At 37.7% G+C, this 22,048-nt stretch overlaps 1 protein-coding gene across 1 annotated transcript in view; it reads left to right on the top strand.

Moving 5' to 3' along the window:
• The window catches only part of LOC145983957 (dolichyl-diphosphooligosaccharide--protein glycosyltransferase subunit 1-like), a 40,064-nt gene extending 19,444 nt beyond the window's left edge, over nucleotides 1-20,620 (top strand). Inside the window, exons 6-10 of the mRNA XM_083117163.1 lie at nucleotides 5,095-5,333; nucleotides 6,105-6,224; nucleotides 7,432-7,575; nucleotides 14,789-14,916; nucleotides 19,036-20,620. Of these exons, the coding sequence (XP_082973289.1) occupies nucleotides 5,095-5,333; nucleotides 6,105-6,224; nucleotides 7,432-7,575; nucleotides 14,789-14,916; nucleotides 19,036-19,195 (791 nt within the window). The 3' untranslated portion in view covers nucleotides 19,196-20,620. The remainder of the gene's footprint in view (nucleotides 1-5,094; nucleotides 5,334-6,104; nucleotides 6,225-7,431; nucleotides 7,576-14,788; nucleotides 14,917-19,035) is intronic.
• The last annotated feature ends 1,428 nt before the right edge of the window (nucleotides 20,621-22,048 follow it).

The raw sequence follows: 22,048 nt of genomic DNA on the forward strand, positions 1-22,048 counted from the left end.
ATTGGGATACGAAAATAGTTATCATTTAAATAAGAAGTTATCCACACAGTGTTTATGCAAATTTAAATAAAATTACTAATTTTGGATAATTTACTGTGGAAATATCAGAATTTTTTTCAGATACTGCAAGTTATTCTGATTCCTGAAAAATATCGGTGATTAATTTTGAACCAATACTTTATTACCAGTCAGTACATATAACTTGGCATCAGCTCCACCCTAATGTAAAGCAGGGTTGGCATTTTGCCCTGTTTTTTTTAAAAACCCAACCTGGGTGGGTTTTTCAGTTGTTTTTTTTTTCAGATTGAACCTGGGCAAAATTGGGTTTTATTGGGATTTTTCATGTTATGTTTATAAATATATGTATTTTAAAAATGAAATACATTTCTCCCTGATAGTAATATATTGGAACATTCAATTTGTACTGTTTTAGTTCACTGAATCAAAAACTGTTTAATATCTTCTGTTAACATAGTTAAGAATTGACAATCAAGGTCTCACACCTTGAAATGATTAAACTAAAAGTATACATGACCTGTGCCACAGACCATTGGGGGGGGGGGGGGGCAGGCCTACCTATCGACTGCCGGCCGCAATTCCACCTGATCCTTCTGAGGTGGGAGATCATACAACCAATTAGGGGGTGACGTGTGGTCAGCACAATGAACCCCCAGTCATCGTCGTAGGTTGTCATGACAGGGTTATGCTACTCATTCGTAGCTCCACAATTTAATCATGATGGTGAGTGTTTACCAGTTTCATACACAGGCCAAAATCTCAGGAGAAAAGCTGTTACGTTTCCCCAAGGAGACTCAAACCAGCACGGGTCCCGTAGCCGGAGCCCAAAGCATGACCGCACAGCCACAGTGCAGGACAAATGATTAAATTATCTAAAATACTATGTTCTGAAAAACTTGACCAACAGTTTGATTCTACTCTTGCTGGATGGCATAACAGTTAATAGATCTGTGATCAGTTCCCAAGGTTGCACATTGCAATACTATACTAATGCTTCATAGCTGTGGTGGTTTAGTCAACCTACATGGCAAAGGGTTTAGCACAGCACACTGCAATGCCAGGGGTCCCAGGTTCGAATACTGGTTCAGACGTGGATGTTTGTCCCAATGATAATACAGAGAAAATGGAGAGAAAAGGGGGGATACTAGTGCTTAGTGGTATTACTTTTATTACGTAAAAAAAAAAGTAGGCAGGCTGGCTGACTGCCATGCAGAAGACCCGGGTTCGAATCTTGGGGTGTGTGATCTAAGATTGGAATTTTTCCAGTTTTGTCCCTGCTTAAAGCAGATGTGGAACTCTCCCAGCCTCAAAACAATGGGTTCTGGGGGGTAAAGGCAGCTGGAGTTTGGTTGTGATCACATCACCTCCAAAATGCCAGAGATCAAGAATGTCGGGTCCTACCCCCATATTCTCTGTATGTGCCTTCATGGTGTGGTGCTATATCAGAGTGGCCACTCTAGAACCATGATAAAATTCAAGTATAATTCCCAGTGGTCTCAAAATTGTTGACCCTTCTGAAACTACACACTATATTACAGCTTTTTTTATTAAAAACTTCAAGCTCAAGTAATGTCCTAACGTAGCCGAGACTTGGTTTTCTTAATCTACGAAAATCTAACCTCAAATATTTGCATAACTTAAAGCTCTCGCAAGGCATATAAATCGGTCTGTTGTCCACCATCTTTAAACATGGTGACAAATGTTTCTCAAATACAATATGACACCAATCCTTTAAGTTATCTTGTAACTCTAAAAATTCCAACTCAAAAGGTTTACATTTATGGCAAAATGTATGTTTGTGATTTTATTACCACTCCTCACCTAAACTATGAAATATAATATTAAAAGTTTTACTGCAAAATTGCAGGCCGACGGATCATTTACAATGACTGAGTCTAATTCCTTATACTCTGAAAATGCATTGTAGACAATTTTGGGGAAAAAGAGAGCATGGTATAGAGCGTGCGTGCAACATGAGGAAAATCAGTTTTTCATTCACTATCTTGAAACACATTGTTCAATTTCACTCGCATGTCACATTGCAGTCTGTCAAATTTTCTAGCTACAGAAACATGTTATCCTGGTCACTTTCTTTGCCCATCCACCCCACCCATGCTCCTCCTAAATCATGCATTATGTTTCGATAATTTTATTGTGAATTTACAGTGCAAGTAATGTCACAATGCTCCTGAAAGTGTTATGAACAAAGCTTGAAATTGTAGTCTGTAAAAAGGTTTGAAAATGGTCAAAATATGAAAGTATATGTATGCATTGTATTTACTTGAGTACCCCACATCCCCTATATTTAAGCTAAAAAGAAATCGTGGTAGATTATGAAGTGCTCGCCTTCTTGGGCCACAAATAACATTTATCCTACATGGGCAAGCAACCCATTACGTTCAATCAAGGCACTGAACTGGAGGGAGGGAGGGGTCACTGTCTGAGTGGAAGGCATGGAAAGATAACAGAACAATTGCAAACATACTAAATTTTGAGAAATTAAATGAATAATTTGAAAAGTGTTTGTTTTAATTATACCACAATTAATTTTATTCTACTTTCATGACATTTCAATAACGTGTACTCAATTCTGCTTTGTAGTGTTTTATTCATGGAAAAAATTATTGTAAAAGTTGATCGTCACAGGTGAAACTATGTGGCTTGCGCACATACGGAAGTGACTAATGTCTAAAGTACTACCACATTTCAAAATTATAAGCTTTGTTCGTTCAAATGTTTTATCTATATATTTCAGACCCTCTTGATTTTTGTTTCTTGGGTATATACTACCGACAAAAAGTTTAAGACCACCATGAAAAACGGACAAAAAATCAGTATGGAGTGTTGTATGGAACCAACGGTTCCTGTCCAAGAAAGACGTGACAATGATACAAATGGAAAATGCAATGTAGTCTGTGATTGGCAAAATGGAAAGTGACAAAAATGTTGCTGAAGCTGGCAACATTGCAGCTGTGTGCGTAAAACTGGTCAGTACGGTAGCCAGCCTCATGCTCATCCTTATCAGTGGCTCAGAGTCAGTTGCTGTTCATGCAGGCGACATTGCGAGCCTATTATTGTGTGTGAGGTGTGCAAGGTAAGTGGAGCTGTGTGAAATGGCCTGTCACCGTGGGGAACAGGCTATTTCGGTTGAAAAGCATACAACTATATGTGCACTGAAAAATGAAGGTTATTCGGAACTCGAAATAGCAAGAAAACTAAATATTTCCAAGACTGGTGTTCATTGTGCATTGGACAGATACCGTAAAACCAACAGTCATGCTGACCATGCACGTAGTGGAAGAGCTCATGTAACGTCTGCAGCTGACGATAGATATATTACAGTAACTAGCAAACGGAACGCTGCTTCCCTGAATAACAGCAGAGTGACGCCTGTGTCTGTGTCAACAGTGAAGAATAGGTTGCGTGATTTCTACTGATTTTTGGCACTTTTTCCTAGTGGTCTTAAACTTTTTGTAGGTAGTGTATGTTCGTATTATTTCTGTTAAAAGTCTATTTCTAGCATGATTTGAGAAAAATATCCTGAAAGAACCCACTGTGACTTGTACCACATTAATTATTTTAAGTATTATAAGCTTGTCTAAGCTTTTATTTTACAAGTTTTCTCAAAATGTTGACAATTCTAGAACCTTACAATTATTTAAAGCAATAATTTACAACATTTTCTAAAAGAAATAACACATTTTGAGTGTTTTTTTCCTAGGTGGGTTCTTATGAAAAAAAACCACGTGGGAAAACTGGGCTGGGCCCACCCTGATGTAAAGTGAACAGAATATTAAAATATCTGCAATTTAATTGCAACATATACTTTGCCACATAATATTGGCTTAGATTTCTGTGGATTTTTCATTGTCCCTAAGGTATTTTATCTGGAAAATATCATTGATACGTCCAGATACTGGTATCGCTGATATACAGTCTGTAACAACATAACTGCACCACCACTAAAAATGAGGAGAATATTGAAATATGTTTAAATTGCCATTGTAATAATGTGCAAAATGATGGCAAATTGCACCTGGGATTGTTCCTTGGTGCATCTTGATTCTTTTTTGTTATTTTGCACTGCCATCTTTCATTCCACTTTCTGCCAACAGGTGTGTGTGTGACATCTGTGTGCAAATGGCTGCCGCCTGTTCCTGATGTGCAGGTGTGTTTACTGGTAGAAATCATGTGAATAGTGGGTGGAAAATCTGTGTAATGGATTTCTCTATCACTAGATTACTAAAGTGTGTTCCAGCTGTGTCTGGACTATTCTCAATTACTTAAGAGCAGTAACTGTGACTAGTGTACAGGCATGGGGAAAATCCTAAGTGACATTTCACCACGCAAACAAGGCAAGATTATGGCCCTGAAATCAGCTGGTTTTAATTATTAACAGATACATAAAACAAGGCCCAGGATTAATCTAAAGTAAAATATGAATGGTATAATTTTCTACATATAACCTAAAACACAGTTTGTGTTCCATTGTGTTAAGTGGTGCAGTTATTTTGTTACAGACTGTACATCAGTATCAGGACATCCCTAATGTTGGCTTATGTTAAAGTTCCATGTTTCAATATGTTTATGCTGCCGCTGGTCTTTTATAACAGGGATTTGCTTCTTGCTCTATTTAGGTCTGAGTTAATACTAATGCCATATCAGTATCAGCCGATACTGGTGGCATCTGTATCTGAAAGTATAGGTTGGATTTTATTTACTGATGCTTTTCTGGAATTTTGGTCTTTTGCGGGGTCGCAAAAGTGCTGAACATCACTCTCTTGGAATCTTGCAATTCAATTTTCCCATTTATTTTGCATATATATTGTATGAAAATTGTATTTTTTTACTACATAGCAGGTATTTTAATATTCTGATATAATTATTGAATATTTTGAAGCAAAAATAAATTGAGCCTTATAATTTCAGTGGAATATTCGTGCACTAATATTAATCAATATTTTGAACAACTTTTTAATTGTTGCAATTTTCAGGCATTGGTATGTGTATTGGCTCAACCCTAGTTCTTTAGTAAATGAATTTGATTCCTCACTAAAAATTATTTACTTTTTTTAGGAGATGATTATGTGTTGAAGATGCGTTTCCTTGACCACGTGTTGGATGATATGGTGGTGGATGAATTAACGACTAGGATTATTTTGCCTGAAGGTTCTAACAGCATTAAGTTCTCATCTCCGTATCCGGTTCAAAGACTTCCTGACTCCGTCCATTTCACCTACCTAGATACTACCGGACGTCCTGTGATAACACTCAGGAAGAATAATCTGGTTGAAAATCACATTCAAGATTTTGAGGTATGTCTGTAAGCTGACCCATTGCATGATGATGTAATTTGTTTATTAATGATTAACGAAGGTGTTCATTTTCACTGAAATTCTGCCATTACATCCATCCACCCAATTTTTAGTTGTGATCTTGTCCATCTTTGATTAACATCATTTTTCATGTGTCTTGTACACATAATTAATAGGATTGTTACCTGATAGAAATCTGCAAGAGTCGCCAGTTGTGTAGTGGTAAAGCTGTCATCTTTTAATCAAGAACATCTTTGTTGGTTCCGCAACATAGCCACATTTTACAGTGATTCAGATACAACTTTAAACTGATTCAGATACAACTTTAAACTATACATACACGCTATGCACAAAGTGCACATGAAACATACTTTTTGGTTCGAAAATCTGTTTCACTTAAAATGAGTTTTCCTTCTTTTTCTTGAGTTACAATGACTCCAAATGAAGATATTCACTATTTTGGGGTTCTATAGCAGCCGTCATATGTTTTTCTGGAGCTGAAATAGTAAAATAGTACTCTAAAACATGAAATACTTGGATGACAGAGCTGAAGATTTCCATTCAGATAAAAATTAGTAAAATTAATCTCCCAATTTTATTCTACTAATGTTTGAAATTTTGTTTCATATGTGCCTAAAGTTCTCACCTTTGGTGGAAGTTGCTGCATTTAATTTTCTTGGTAGGATTTCTCTTTTTTAACCTTTTTGCAAACTTCAGTTTTGTAGTGTACGCAATTTGATTGTAATTGAGTTTTTATATATTTTCTTACAGCTGGAATATCACTTTCCAAGAATTCTCATGCTACAAGAGCCTTTCTTGGTTATTGCTGCATTCTATTTGTTGTTCCTGCTGGTGATAATATATGTGCGTCTGGACTTTTCTATAACCAAGGTTAGTATATATTTATCTATGCATAATCTTTTTCTCCATTTTAAAGGTATAAGGGGGTGTTCCTATCTGAAGACAGTCAAATGTCAACCTTCCTTCCATGTAATACATCGTGGACTGCATTTGCAGACTAACAAAGCTCTGGTGTCTGGATTCTCAGCCAGTATAATCTTCTGTGGGGATCATGTTATCTTATCCATATATGTTTGTGATTGTCCCTTCATGCAGCTCAGTGGTTCTCAACCTTCGTGAGTCCGTGCCCCTGTAAATTTGTTCTTTAAAAGCCGATGCCACAATCCCAACAATTTTACTTGTAAATAGCTTTCTAATTTTCTTAACTTGAAACATTAATTAATATGTACCACTGTTTAGATAGTTTGATTACTCTCCACCACTGTCACAAAAGAATTTTCTGTTATCACAGTGGAAACTTGAATGAAAGGCTATCTTTCAGCAAAGCTGCAAGTTGCTTCACCTTTCCGGCCTTAACAGGATAATGGCCCTACAGTTGTAATTCAATATTGGAGGATACATGGCTGACAGTCTCTCAGCAGCTTTGATTTCTCACCAACGGTGGTGAGAAATAATTTCCTCTTTATCGCTGGTGAACCCCGAATAAAAGTTACTTTTCAGGTGGTTGCCAGCTTCGGTTGTAAGTCACAAATTTCAGGAGAATCTCTCGCGGCCCAATATAATTAATGCCAGAGCCTGGTGGTTGAGAAACACTGATGTAACTCATCTTGTCACCATTAGCCATAAGTGGCATAAGTGTGAAATAAATTAATCAATCTGCATTATCAAAATCTTTTCATATTCCACCTTCCCATCTCATTGATAGTCGACCCTTTAATATCTTTCCTCCTGCTTCATCATCATCATCCTTTGCCATTTCCTGCCTCTGGCTGGGTACTCCTCATCTCAGTTGTTCTCTGTACATGTCCACAATATATTTTGTTCTTTTCAACTCTTTCGTTGCTTTCCTGCTTAAGTTCTCCTGTTTTTATTTCTTAACCTTATCCCTTCTGATCTTTTCTTTGTATGGAAATAGTTAACATGTGGTATTATTTTATTTAAAAATCATGAATACACTGAAACCTTGATTGTATGTTCATCTAGGGACTTATGACAAAATAACTTATGATGCAGTAAAATCAGGTGTTCCACTGCATAGAAAGAAAAGTGACACTAAAGTTCTATTAATTCATTTCAGGATGAAGGTAAGGAAATTCGGAAACGTGTTGCTGGATATTGTGATGAAATTCTGAATCATCAGTACAAGAGGGCTGCATCATATGAACATTATGAGGAACAGTTGAACAAACTGAAGTCTACAAAGGACCTGAATTCTTTCCAGGTACTGTATGTGTTTCTGTTGGAGGATATTTAGTTTTAGTATTAATTTTCTTTTCAAGAGTATGGGATCTATGCTACATCTGGAAGGAAATAATAATGCAGCTGTAGCAGCAGTTGTAGAAAGGTGATATTATGAATGATGATTATCTGTACAAGAAACTCCTTCAGTGTACAACATATTGGCTGAAAAGTGTGTACTAGCATAGTCCTATAATAGGATATCATTCTTTGTATACAGGGAAGTGGGGAGTGAAAACGAAATAATTTTTGTCAGTTGGGAGGTGTTAGGTGGAATCTTTATGCTAGGAATTGAACATACAAATGACCTGCAAAATTTGAAATAAACCATTAAACATGAAATTTACAGAAGTTTGAATTATCCTGTGAGTTAGTCAACTAATTCTGTTGTAAAAATACTAGAGGCGAAAATGTACCCCTTGATATGGGAATAAACTTAATACTCTGATAACTACATAAATGTTCTATTAGAAAGGAAATGCTTATTTTGTGTATTAAGTATGGTTTTTAAATGAAATTTAGTATTATATTCACCATTTTAACACCAAAATGCCATTTTATATAGGGGAAGGTGGGGTAAGATAGGGTACGGGGTGTTTTTGCCAAATAAGTGGTGCTATTCATCTGATGTTCTTCGAACTTCATCGGCACATACTACTCTGTCTGGACAGCAGCTGGTTTCAGTTCGAGATGGTGTTCCAGGAAGAACTGAATGTATGTACATTTTTCACCCTACATTGCAATAATTCGGCAAACTATTTGCTGCTGTAAGTTACAATGGGGTTATTATTGTGAACACATACAGTCAACTCTCGATTCTACGACCTTTCACAGTTCCCGGGAAAAGGGTCGTTATTTCGAAGGGGTCGTTATTGGAATTTGCACCAATTTTCAGCTTAAAGGGAGCTCAAACGGACACAAAGATGCCTAGGAGATGGTAACACCATTTATCCTGGTAGTTATACAACCTGTTATGCACAGGATGCGTGTTGTGAGAAGGAAAATAGAACATGAAAAAGTTTTCACAAACGAGAATTTAAAATAATGATACTTGGTTTCAATTGCGCACAGTCGTTGCTTTTCCAGGAAATTCTTACAATTCTAGTTCATGAGAAACCAGTTTGCACTGAGACCAATGGAAGGGAAAACGATCTCTCGCTTATTGCAAGCGAAACTAAGTCTTGACACCAGTCAGACTGGTGCCATCAAAAGTCGGGAGATAATCGGGCAGAATGAATGTTGGATTTTATACGGGTTTACTGGAGCATCGTCTGTTACAAGATTAACTGGTAAGATTAGATCTCTCGGGAGAAACAACACAACCTTTCTAGGTACGAGACAAAAAAAATAAAGGCAGGGCTATAATTTTCGTTCTGGTTGGCTGTGTAAAATACATCGTAAAAAAATGTCACTTTTCTTTGCTTCAACCAACTTCATTCACCCTCCTTCCCCATTCAAGGGAGCAGTCCAAACTCCTTCCTTGACTTGCATTGTAATCCAGCGTGAAAAAGGAAACGCGGAACTTGCGATCTGTTTTCACCCAATGCATATTCTAGGACACGTCATTAAACAGCGTGGCAGTGGATAATCATTCGGGTTTGGAATTGAATTTCACTTTAAACTGTTTATTTAGTCCCGATTAGCCCATCAGCATAAAATGAACTGAAAACAAGCTCTATGAAACTGTGCATTTTCACATATCAAAATGGTAGATCGTTATTTACTCTCATGTTAATCGACGAATTAATGTTGGATTTAGGAGTATTCTCGATGTGAAACACCCACCCCTCCAAACGTTTTCCCCTTGAATAATGTCTTTTTAATCGGTCTCAGCGACCATTCCTACATTGAACTCATTTTTTTTTATCCACATGAATGGTTTTGAAGAAAAGCGGATGCAAATTAAACAGATTTGCTTATCAGAAGGCGCAGAACATGAAGTTATTTTAACTCTTGTTTTCCTTTCTGGAGATCGAATTTCGTTATCATCAAATCAAAACAGCTTTGCGAGATTCAAAACAATAACTTTTTCCTTCGCGCTGGATGAGTCATCGCTGTTATCGGCAAGCAAGAGCTTTACAGACGTTAGACAAAACACTGGCGCCAGCTGCATCGTAAAAACAAGGAGACCTGCTGGAAGTTCGAGCAACAGGTGGCGGAAGAGAAAAGTCCCAGCATTTTAAAGATAACGCAACTGTCGAAGACGGAACTTTTAACAGCAGTGTAAAGAAGAAAGAAATGACCCTTGCTTTACGTTTTACCATGCAACAGACAATAATACGGGCAATATTTCCTATGCAGACAACAGCATAAAAAATAAAATTAAATAAAAACCTGAATTCTGCAATTATCAACATTGCCGTGCACACCAGTGGCGGAGAATGAGCTGGGGAAAGGGTCACTTTTTTTTTTACTTGTTCTATGGTTTTTGTTCGTTTTCAAGAATATAACCAGAACTGGTTGCCCCATTTTTGACGTCAAAGGAAAGGAAGAGGGGTGAGTCCTTTTCCACCCTCGCCTGTAATCAGCCCGCATCAGCAAGAAAATCGTGGCTGAAACAATCTGCATCGCACCCCCCCCCCCCCCCTACGTTTGCTGACAGGAAAAGAGGGAGAAGTCAGTCAGCCAACGGAACACTTATTTGGCAGATATTACGACATCGACACAATTAGGAAACGGGAGTTATGATGCACGTAAGATCGAAGTAAACTTTTGTGGAAACCTGGATGACAACGCATTAAGCGGGTTTACGATCTTTAGTTCACCTATGTGGTTTTGATTATCTCTAAAAGTTTCGCTTTTTATGAAGTGTTGCAGGGAACAAAGAACACGTTTTGAATGAAAGCAGTTACCGGAAGTTGTCGTCTACAAGGCCGAGAGTTGCTCACTCACGGGAACCTGCTGAACTCTAGGTCAGAGCTGCACAAATGGGCCAGACTTCCAGGCGCCACGCATCTGTATTTTCGAACATTCCTGCAATCTTATCTCTCAAGGTGGTGTATTTATCGATGAAAGAGCTTGACCTGCCATACACATTGGCAAAGACTGCACGTCCAGCAGTCATTTCAGGCTGCTCCCCCCCTCCTCCGCGAGTTTTCAGCAGCTCTTAGGACAAGGAAACAAGTCAAGTCGATTTAAAATAACATCGAAGCACATTCGATCTTCTTTTCTGGCGTATCCAAGAGCAAGCCTGGCGCATTGGGTAGCGGCCGTCAGGTGTGGGGTAACATTGGTGCACTTCAGGGAGGGGAGGGCAGAGGTCAAGTGCTATTGGATATCACTCAAGCATGGTGTGGTGGTGTCTATTTTTAGTTCAGACCCAATTGTGAGCGGTAGAGCGCTAGTAAAGGGAATGAGTGGAGGAAAAAACAACGCATTTTTCGGCCGATTTCCTTCAATTTTTCAACTTTTTTTCCAAATTTTTCTATTTTTTTTCTAAATTTTTCACGGTTCCCGGGAAAAGGGTCGTTACTTCGAGAGGGTCGTTATACCCGGGGTCGTAGAATCGAGAGTTGACTGTACTTAAATTATCTGTCCAGCATGTCATGTAGTTATTTTCAATTCACACATTTTGTGTTACGCACATGTAACCTGATAATGTGATGTTGGGGCATAATGGGTTACTACCCCAGTTGACAGTCTTATTGTCTTCTGCAACAACCGACTTTCAGCATTCAGCTCCCTCCCAATGTAGCCACAACAGAAAGAGCTTCAACCCTTTATGTTCAGCCTTCGACATTGCTGCTGAGGAACCAGCATCATCCTCCTTTAAAGTTACCAAGTCCTCAATTAATTGTGCCTATTTCAAACGTAGATCAAGAGAACACAAGATCTTCAAAGCGACGTGGAAAGACAGCTCTCTTAACAGAATCACCGTACAGAGCAGAGCAAACTCGTCAAATAATGAAAGCAGCACTCAAGTGCAAGTTGGTCTTTCCAAAGCCAAAAAACACAAACCAGGCTCTACTGTCAGGATTTTTCTGATAAAGGTTGGATCAGGTGTCTTGTTTCTGCACCATGCGATGGGTGCATAATTCTTGTGCAAGTGTGCCAAGCGAATACGAAAACTCTGTTCATGTTTGTGGTTTGTGTGAAACTTAATTGTTTGAGTAAGTTTACACAATTCTACAATTAAAATGTCTACTGTGTTTCTATGATTACTCTAACTTAATAATGTTACATTTAAGTAGTATATAGAGCAAACAGTTAAGGTACCCTGTCTTGTCCCGCATGTGGGGCAAGATGGGGCAAAAGCTCTTTTTTTAAAAAATCACAATATATTCCAAATACAGTCAACTCTCGATTCTACGACCCTGGGTATAACGACCCTCTCGAAGTAACGACCCTTTTCCCGGGAACCGTGAAAAATTTAGAAAAAAGTTGAGAAAAAAGTTTAAAAATTGAAGGAAATCGGCCGAGAAATGCGTTGTTTTTTTTCACTCATTCCCTTCACAACCGTTCACAATTGCGTCTGAACTAAAAATAGACACCACTACATCATATTGAGTGATATCCAATAGCACTTGACCTCTGCCCTCCCCTCCCTCAAGTGCACCAATGTTACCCTGCACCCAACGGAACGGCCGCTACCCAACCGCTACCCAACGTGCCAGGCTTGTTTTGCCACTCTTGCTCTTGGATACGCGATAAGAGAAGATCGAATGTGCTTGGATGTTATTTTAAATCGACCTTGACTTGTTTCCTTGTCCTAAGAGCTGCTGAAAACTCGTGGGGGAGGGAGGGGAGCAGACCGAAATGACCGCTGGACTTGCAGTCTTTGCCAATGTGTATGGCACATTTCATCGATAAATACACCAGCTTGAGAGATAAGATTGCAGGAAGGTTCCAAAATACAGACGTGTGGCACCTGGAAGTCTGGTCCGTCTGTCCAGCTCTGACCTAGATTTCAGAAGGTTCCCGTGAGTGAGCAACTCTTGGCCTTGTAGCCGACAACTTCCGAAAAAACGTGTTCCTTTTTCCCCTGTAACACTTCATAAAAAAGCGAAACTGTTAGAGATAATCAAAGCCACATAGGCCAACTAAAGATCGTCAACCCGCTTAATGCGTTGTCATCCAGGTTTCAATAAAAGTTTACTTCGATCTTACGTGCATCATAATCCCACTTCATACGTTTTCCTAATTGTGTCGATGTAATATTTGCCAAAAAATTGTTCCGTTGGCTGACTGACTTCTCCCTCTTTTCCAGTCAGCAAACGGGGGGGGGGGGGGGTGCCGATTGTTTCAGCCACGATTTTCTTGCTCATGTGTGCACAGGGGCTGATTACAGGCGAGGGTAGAAGTGGACCCACCCCTATTCCTTTTCTTTGACGTCTGAAATGGGGCAACCAGTTCTGGATATATTCTTGAAAACAAACAAAAACCATAGAACAAGTAAAAAAAAAAAGTGCCTCCTTCCTTTCTATAGCGCATTCTCTGCCACTGGTGTGCACGGCAATGTTGATAATTGCAGAATTCAGGTCCTATTTTTTTTTATGCTGTTGTCTGCATAGGAAATATTGACCGTTGTCTAGCGTCTGCAAAGCTGCTCTTGCTTGCTGATAACAGCAATGACTCATCCAGCGGGAAGGGAAATGTTGTTGTTTTGAATCTCCCAAAGCTGTTTTGATTTGACGATAACGAAATTCGATCTCCAGAAACGAAAATAAGAGTTAAAACAACTTCATGTTCTGCACCTTCTGTTCTGATAAGCAAAACTAAATTAATTCGCATCAGCCTTTTCTTCAGAACCATTCATGTGAAAAAAAAAAAAAAAAGTGTTGAATGTAGGACTGTTCGCTGAGACAGATTAAAAAGACATTATTCAAGGGGAAAAACTTTTGGAGGAATGGGTGTTTGACATCGAGAATAGTCCTAAATCCAACATTAAATCGTCGATTTACGTGAGAGTAAATAACCATCTACCATTTTGATATGTAGAAATGCGCAGTTTCATAAAGCTTGTTTTAAGTTCATTTTATGCTGATGGGCTAATCGGGACTAAATATACAGTTTAAAGTGACGTTCAATTCTATCGACTGCGTGTCCTAGAATATGCACTGGGTGAAAACAGATCTCAAATTGCGTGTTTCCTTTTTCACGCTGGATTACAATGCAAGTCAAGGAAGGAGTTTGGACTGCTCCCTTGAATGGGGTAGGGGGGTGAATGAAATTGGTTGAAGCAAAGAAAACGTGACCTTTTTTTTACGATGTATTTTACACTGCCGAACCAGAACAAAATTTACAGCCCCGCCTTTTTTTTTTTTTTTTTTTTTTTTTGGCCTAGAAAGGTTGTGTTGTTTCTCCCGAAAGATCTAATCTTACCAGTTAATCTTGTAACAGACAATGCTCCTGTAGATCCGTATAAAATCCAACCTTCATTCTGCCAGATATCTCGCGACTTTTGCTGGCGCCAGTTTGACTGGTGTCAAGATTCTTCGAGTTTCGCTTGCAATAAGTGAGATATTGTTTTCCTTTCCATAGGTCTCAGTGCAAACGGGTTTCTCATGAACTAGAATTGTAAGAATTTCCTGGGAGAGCAACGACGGTGCACAATTGAAAGAAAGTAACATTATTTTAAATCCTTTTTTATGAAAACTTTTTCATGTTCTGTTTTCCTTCTCACAACACACGTCATGTGCATAACAGGTTGTATAACTACCAGGATACATGGTGTTACGATCTCCTAGGCATCTTTATGTCCGTTTGAGCACCGTTTAAGCTGAAAATTGGTGCAAATTCCAATAACGACCCCTTCGAAACAACGACCCTTTTCCCGGGAACTGTGAAAGGTCGTTGTATCGAGAGTTGACTGTATTAGGTGTCTCTTTTCAGTTTTCACATTTTTTTAAAAATATTAACAAAGAACCAATAAAACTATTTGTTGCAATAAAAATCATATTGATTTCATTTTGTACTGCTTTTGATCCTGAAATGTGCCCAGTTCTTGTACCTAGATCTTGATCTATTATTTACCATAAATATGTGGCCCTATTAATAGTGTGGAATTTCCATATTTACATCTGTTTACAAATATTTTGTCATTATCTTGTTCAGACACTTTTGTTTCAAGGATTATTTTATTGGATTCCATGAAAGGAATTTTTCACCTTGATAGTGGTATTTTGACTTTTTTATGCTGGTGGTGTGGTCTATATTAGAATTGACATGTTTTATTTTGGATCTTAATTTCTTGGAAGGTGTCAATGAAGAATATCAATCAGGAGTATAAAGTTGAGACCCAGAAGATTGCAGACTTGATAACCAAGTTGAAACCTGATGCCCCAGATCTTGCAGAAAAAGTCATGGAACTGCAAAAATTTGACAGGTAAATAACTCTCTTTTGAAAGACTACCGACTCATTCAACAAAATGAGGTAATTACTTGCAAGTGCATGTTTAATATAGTCATAGTCCTATCATCAGTTTGGTACTTCATAACATTGTTTATGTAATCGAAGCAAATATATTTCACGGTATATGCATACAGTGGAACCCAGATTTTATGTTCCTGGAAAATCGAGGTTTATCACAAAAATGTAATGTGATACTTTTGTAGGGTGTAATTACCCTGAAGCTTATGTAAAATTTGAAGTTTCCATTTATTTTGCACCAGTATTGTGTGAAAAACTGTATTGTGTGAAAAACTGCATTTTAATTAATTAATATTCTGATGTAGAATATTTTAAATAAAATTGTGGCAAGTTGATGCATACCGAATTGGAGTGGAATACAGTAGAACTCCAATAATCTGTTCCCACGTTGTGCATTTTCCCTGCTTACATTCAACCATGCAGCTTGGGACATTTACCTTGATCTTACATTTGCCGTAACTCCCAGGATGTGCCAATGTCATAAAATTTGCCAGAAGGCTATTCTGTTGGTAACACAAGTTGCATTTTATCACACCTTCCTTGGCAGAGAGGAAAGGGCACTTCTTGCATCCCCTGTCAAATAGAAATCAGTTGAGCCTTCTGATTATCGGAGATCAAGTACACTGTTTCAATCCGATAGTCTCTAAATGCTGCTTTCACTAGGTGTCTTTGTTTGCCTTTCCCTCTCCACAAAACCACTTGTGAAAAATTGACGACAGGGCTTGATCACTATTCACTTTACCCATCCTCTTACAGAATCCTTTCTAGTTCAAGGGGATTAAACTTGTTTGTCCCCATCACTGATCTTGTAATTATTAAAAAGTGCTGAGTGTTTCAGCCTGGATTTTGTTGCTTGTGTGCACTCATGGTGCAAAGAGCCAGGGGAAGTGGAGCCCAATTACGTGAGAGATCTGATCAGCATAAGGAGAAAAGGCGATTGTCTCTCATCCTCTCCTCTTCTAAATACATTCTGTGAAACTAACAATAAGCATTCCATGAACATAATGTGTGACAAGTAACAGAAAAGTTGCCCATCTCTCCCCACAAGCTCGTTAATCTGCCACTGGTGTGCATGGTCATGTAATAAAGGCATAATGCAAAGCTGTTGCTTGCTGATATTCGCTTCTTACAGCAATGACTCCTCCAAAGTAAAGGTCAGCAGTCTTGCAAGGCCCTTTTGCTTTGACAATTACAAGATATACACACCAGACACACAACCCTACAAACCACTTCCTGTTTTTGTGCTACCTTCTGATAAAAAAGAAAAAAGTAACTATCTTGCATCTAACACAGAAATAAGGAAGGAAATGCACACAAAGTTAAGTATAATATAATCCCTGCTTTTATTCAGAGCCATTCATGTGTTATACATATAAAAAAAGCACATTATTCATTGGGAAACTATTGGCTGAAAGGGCATTTACCCTCCACAAGGCTCCCAAATCCAACAATAAATCATTGATTAACGTGAGCATAAATAATGATCCTTCCCATTTTGATGTCTAAAATGTGCAAGTTTTATGAAACTGGTTTTCAATTAATTTTATGCTGATGAGCTAATTGGGACTAGATACACAGTTTAAAGTGGGATCTGGACCATTCTACATGTCTCCACTGTGAACTGAATCTGGGACACTTTGATTGTAGTGTCTATAGACAAGCTAGCAACAAGTTACCAGTTAACAAAGTAAATGGAGATCTCACCCAATTAGATGCCTGAATTCTACCTGGTAGGCAGTCGTCCACAGCCCCTACCTGTGAAAGAGGATTGTTAATCTGTCACTGATTCTCACGGCATGTCTTTTTAATTAAGAGTTCCACAATTTTTCTTTCCTGTTAAATTCCTTTTAATACATTAGCACATTATACACTCGAAAAAATCTACTGTGTAGTCATGTGTTACCTGCACTTGAGTTTCACCCCTACAATTTTTGTACAGGCCCTGAAGATGTGAAATTGGGGTTCCACTGTACTTTCATCAATATTTTTTAACAACTTTTGTTACAATTTTCAAGTATCGGTATCTGTATTGTTAGGCTTCAGCTCAGTCCTAATTATTAAAACTGCAAATTCGTGACTATACTCTCATCGTATTTACAGGGTGGCTACTCACTGGGAATTCTGTGTGATTTTTTCTCCATAAACATGAAAAATTGCAACTGTTATTATAAATGCCCTGAGACAAGTTTTTCCCAGTTTAGATTTTATTTTTATTGAGGAAGGAAAAGAAAGCTGTGTGGAACTTCTCGCAATCCATTTACTTTGTTAATGTCTTTTGCAGAACAATCTATTTGACAGATGGAAGATTATTGCAAGATAAGGTATCTTGACATTGATTTGGTAAATTCGATTTTGAAATTCTTATACAGTTAACAATTGTTCGTAGATTAGAGTATACCATAACATTTGTGACTTGTGTTTGTAGGAGTATTTCGAGTCTTGAGTGTGTGAAATGGCAATTGTAAACTCCGTGCCTTAAATTAAATATTTTAAATATACTGTGTGTATATACTGTTTAATTCAATTGAATTAGAATTTTTTGATATATGTGAATCACACTAACCCTTTATATTGCTAATATGTTTGTGTGTCTCTGTGGGTGGGTGGTGATAGGATAAAATATGTGAGGTTGAAATAGAGAAAACATCTGCTTGTATCCTTGAATCTTTGGAAATTTCACCTTGAAAACTAGGAATTATACTCAAATTTTATCATGACCCTGGATGATCACCCTATATTTAGCATAGTATAGATCCACCAAGCTTTCTGAAACCTCGGAAAATATGCGAACTAACCGGCCTCCCCCACCCCCTTCTTTCACCCCCGGTGTTTGCTCTGGCGCTGGTCAGGCAAGGACCTTCCCACTTCCGCTGACACAGTGTTGCTAATTTTACTCTCTTCAAGAATTCGAGGAGTGTTGTTGATGTGTGTAGACGTGTTTTTGAGTAAGTGTAAAGTGTCGAAAGTTGTGCACAGCAGTGAGCGAAATTTGCTACTACGAATCATTGAGAAGTGTAAAGAAGAGAAAAGAGATGGGTGGAATTATCCTCGCGATCAACCCCTAAAGAGAGCAGTATATCTAACGGGACGGTCGGAGTCATTGCTTAAAAAACTGAAAAGATAGAAAAAAGATTTACAAACCCCTGACCAGAAATTGTCCATGAAATGTACGTACTGAAAAGAGAAGTTCCTACAATATTGAAACTTTTAGCTATTGCTAAGGAAGAAATTAATTATCAGGGGAGGGGCGAGAAACATTACGGAAAATTATGAAACAAATAGGCTTTAAATTTAAAAAATGTAGAAACTCTCGCTTAGCTCTGGTTTGGAGAGCAAGATATCTTCGTGCAATCAACAGATTCTGCAACGAAGGGAGGCCTGTTGTTTACATTGATGAAACTTGGATTCATGCTTTTTTATTTTTTTTTACATAATTTTTTTTTATAGTTTAGAATATTAATATTGTCCTTCCTTCTGCGAGACAGCAGGCGTTTTTAACTTTAGTGTCCCCCTCCCTCCTCTCTCTTATGCTATGTTATTTGAATTACCACGTCTAGAAACAAAACTTAATATTCGGCCTGCATATTTGTTTACTTGCAAACCTTTCACGGCACACGCCCACTTCCAGATCTGGCAACACAGGGGGGAAAACACTTGTTTCTGTCATCCCTTCCCTTGCCCCAGAGTTCCCGAGCTCCCCTCCTAAACACTAGCGCCACTTGTTTCTGGCCAGGGTTTCAAATAAGTTGGTGGATCTATACCATGGTGTTCTAGAATTGTATGAGGGTGTTGCATTTCATGATGGTTGCGGTAAACGCGGTTTAAAATTACTTACGTGAAATTTAGAAAATTTTGCACTTTGAAGCAAATGCTGTACCCTTTTGTGAATGAAGACAGTGGATCTTCGAAATTAATAGGATTTAATATTAAATTGTGCAACACGGAAGTGCGAAATTTTCTAAATTTCACATAAGTAGGTGTTGTATTTGTTCTATAAATTCCTTTAGTAGATCCATTTTCAGTTTCTTTTACTCTGTTCTGCTCTCAACCTCCTCTTCATATTGTCTTATTTAGGCAACTGAAGGATTTGTTTGGCAACCTCCAGACATTGTATGGTGAGAAGCATCTTGCTAAAGGCCGCCAACAGTTCTTGGACAATGAGAGCCAGCATTTGAAGAGGAAGGAAGACCTAGTAGAGAAGATCAATGGAATTGTTAAGTCTATCAACATTTAATAAATCACTGTAATTGTGAAACAGAATGCTGAAAGATGTTGTTGCTCTGTCATGACTATTTGGGGGGTTGTGTAAATGAGAAGGGTGTGTGGAATTAGTGCCACTAATCAGTGCAGTTTGTGTGTGTGCTCAGCACGTCAGGAATTTTATACATTTTTCATTTATGAGGTAAAATACAAATGATGTGATTTGTATAATCAAGATCGGGCTTAAAATGGTGGTTCATTCAAGATCTCCCAGCCTTGCAATTTATACTTGATAACGTATAGGCAGCACCTTTGTTGGATTTTATACTTACATAGGAAGGTGTTTTGCAGTCATGGAATTTTGTTACACAAATTTGAAGTGATGAAACAGGTAACCAAGGAGTGAAGCATGGCTGCCATTCTGTTACACAAGTAAAACTCATTTCCCAGTAGCAAATAATTTACTCTTCTCCCTCTCCTAAACTTCCATGTGTTAACAAGGCAGATAGTTGTATGTAATATATAAAATTTTGATTTTTATGAAAACTTGAAGTGAAATTCGCAAATAATTGTACCTTAATTTTAGTTTGTAACAAAATTAAGGTTGATTTAATTAGATGCTAACTAGACATTAAGGGGGGTCTGTGCAAAATCTATTTGGAGAACTTGTCCTTAATCTGATAGGAGAGAGTTGCTGGCTGATATTATTCACAAATGTTTAATTGCTTCATGTTTGATTCAATTTTTGAATTTGTGCTTTATGCAAATTGCAATGTTATGAGTTGAAGTATTTGTTATTAATCTTTCAATACAGCAGAAGTGTACAGAGGCTGAATTGACTCTTCCATATAAATTTGTGATTTATCTGTGAATATTTGTTTTGTTAAAAGAAAAAACTATAGTATTACCACTTGATCAGAAATTATTTGTTGCATATGTGCCTCAATATTATCAGATGAAATTAATACTTTCTATTTTGTTAGTAAAAATGAAATACATATTATGGACAACAAAATGGCAAAATTGTTATTTTAACTAAATCAGACACATGCAACAACAATATTTATACAGTTGGTGTACTTTGAATTGGTATCAAACTTTGATGCATATGGTGCAGTAAAAGACTGACTTTTTCTTCTGCTGTAGACTAAGAAATTAAATGTTACAAGGCTGAGGATAGGGTAATACAACTGCCATTTTTCTCTTAGCAACTTGCTTAGTTATGGTGCAGGCTATCTTAAAACACAACTCTGTGTATTATTGAGTGGTGGTAAATATTGAGAAATGAATTATGTTGGTAATTGATCCATTGTGAGTTAGTCTGGGTTTGAATACTTGTACTTGTTGCACAATGTTTGAGTGTGAATTGGGCAAATATGTGCTAGTCTTACACAACTGATGATACTTGCAAGTAATAAATTGTACTTCATTTTGAATAAACTTGGCTTAATGTATAAAATTTTTAAAGTTCTGATTCCTTGGATTTTTATGCCATGTGCAGGAAATAGAATTATGGCCTGAATGCATGGTATTTCATCGGATTACTCCGAGTGGCTCGGGAGTAAAACTCTATAACCCATAAAAGTATGGAACCGAGAAAAATGCAGGTGAAAGTTCATCAATTACGTTGTGGCTTATGTGATTATTAGGGTGCAGATTTATAGGCACTAAAAACCTCTCAAATATGCACTTAAAAAGCACTTAAAATAAAGACATTAAAATAGGCATTTTCTACTTTCAATGTACATGCATACTTTATTAGCATTCCAGTTTACTTATAAAAGTGCGCTAACCATTCACAAATTTCAAGGAATCTTTAGTTAAAGTAATTCTCGCAAAAAGAACTTGTGCTAACGATTGTTACGTGAATAATTATTCTCAAGTGATGGAAAAAACTATTTGCACCATTTTAACAAAAAAATATTTTAAAGGATGTTAGAATTAAAATTTCTCCGAAGAAAAGAATTTCAGTTATCCACTGTACTAATTGCACACATATGTGTCACAAACACTTGACAATAGTTTGAATCAAATCCTGATTTGCAGGAAAGCTAGGATAACACAACCTGGTTAATTTATTTATTTGAATGTATTTTACGCATTTTTTGCATGAGTAGATGAGCTGTTTTTCTGTGTATGCACATTAAATTTTAGAATAAATAATATAGTTGACTTAGTGTCAAGCGCTCGAAGTGAGTGGGCATGCAAGTGGTGGCATCCTTGCAACTAACCCCAAGACTCGCTGCTCCATATTCAACGCAAGGCCACTAAACAAAGTTTTTCACAACTTAGCATTGTTGATTGATTTGCTTTATTTTACTTCGCTTTTTGTACCACTTTTGACTAATTTGCAAAGATGGGGATGATGTGATGAAATTGATGGACATTTACAAACATCCTTGCCCAGGATGGGATTTGAACCTGGGACCCCTGGTATCATATCGTGATGTGCTAACCACTCTGCCACAGGGGCCTGCAACTTAGCATTGTTATATTCAGAACTGAGGCAATGTAAGATGAAGCTTTGTCACAGTGTGCATTGTTCACCATTTATCCTTGTTCCCGAATAACGTGCGAGGTATTAAAACATTTTCAGAGGAATGGGAAATTATACATGAGAAAGCCGCTCAATTCAGTTTGACTTAACATGCATTTTCTACACTTGGCAAACAATAACCGTGAGGGAAAAGCATACACAGTGCTGCAACAGATGGAGCCAACCTTATGTTGTGACCATGCCAGGCCATGAATAAACACACAAAAGGTACTCGTAGGCACTTCTTTTTGTTGAAGTAGCATGTGTTCAATTTAGTCCTGGCAGAAATTTGTTTACAAGGTAGTGTTCAGAGTGGTGAAAATGTTAAGAACTCCCAGCTATTACAGTTCT

Source organism: Lepisma saccharinum, chromosome 2 (genome assembly GCF_977018435.1).
Source record: "Lepisma saccharinum chromosome 2, izLepSacc3.1, whole genome shotgun sequence".
Taxonomy (NCBI): Eukaryota; Metazoa; Arthropoda; class Insecta; order Zygentoma; family Lepismatidae; genus Lepisma; species Lepisma saccharinum.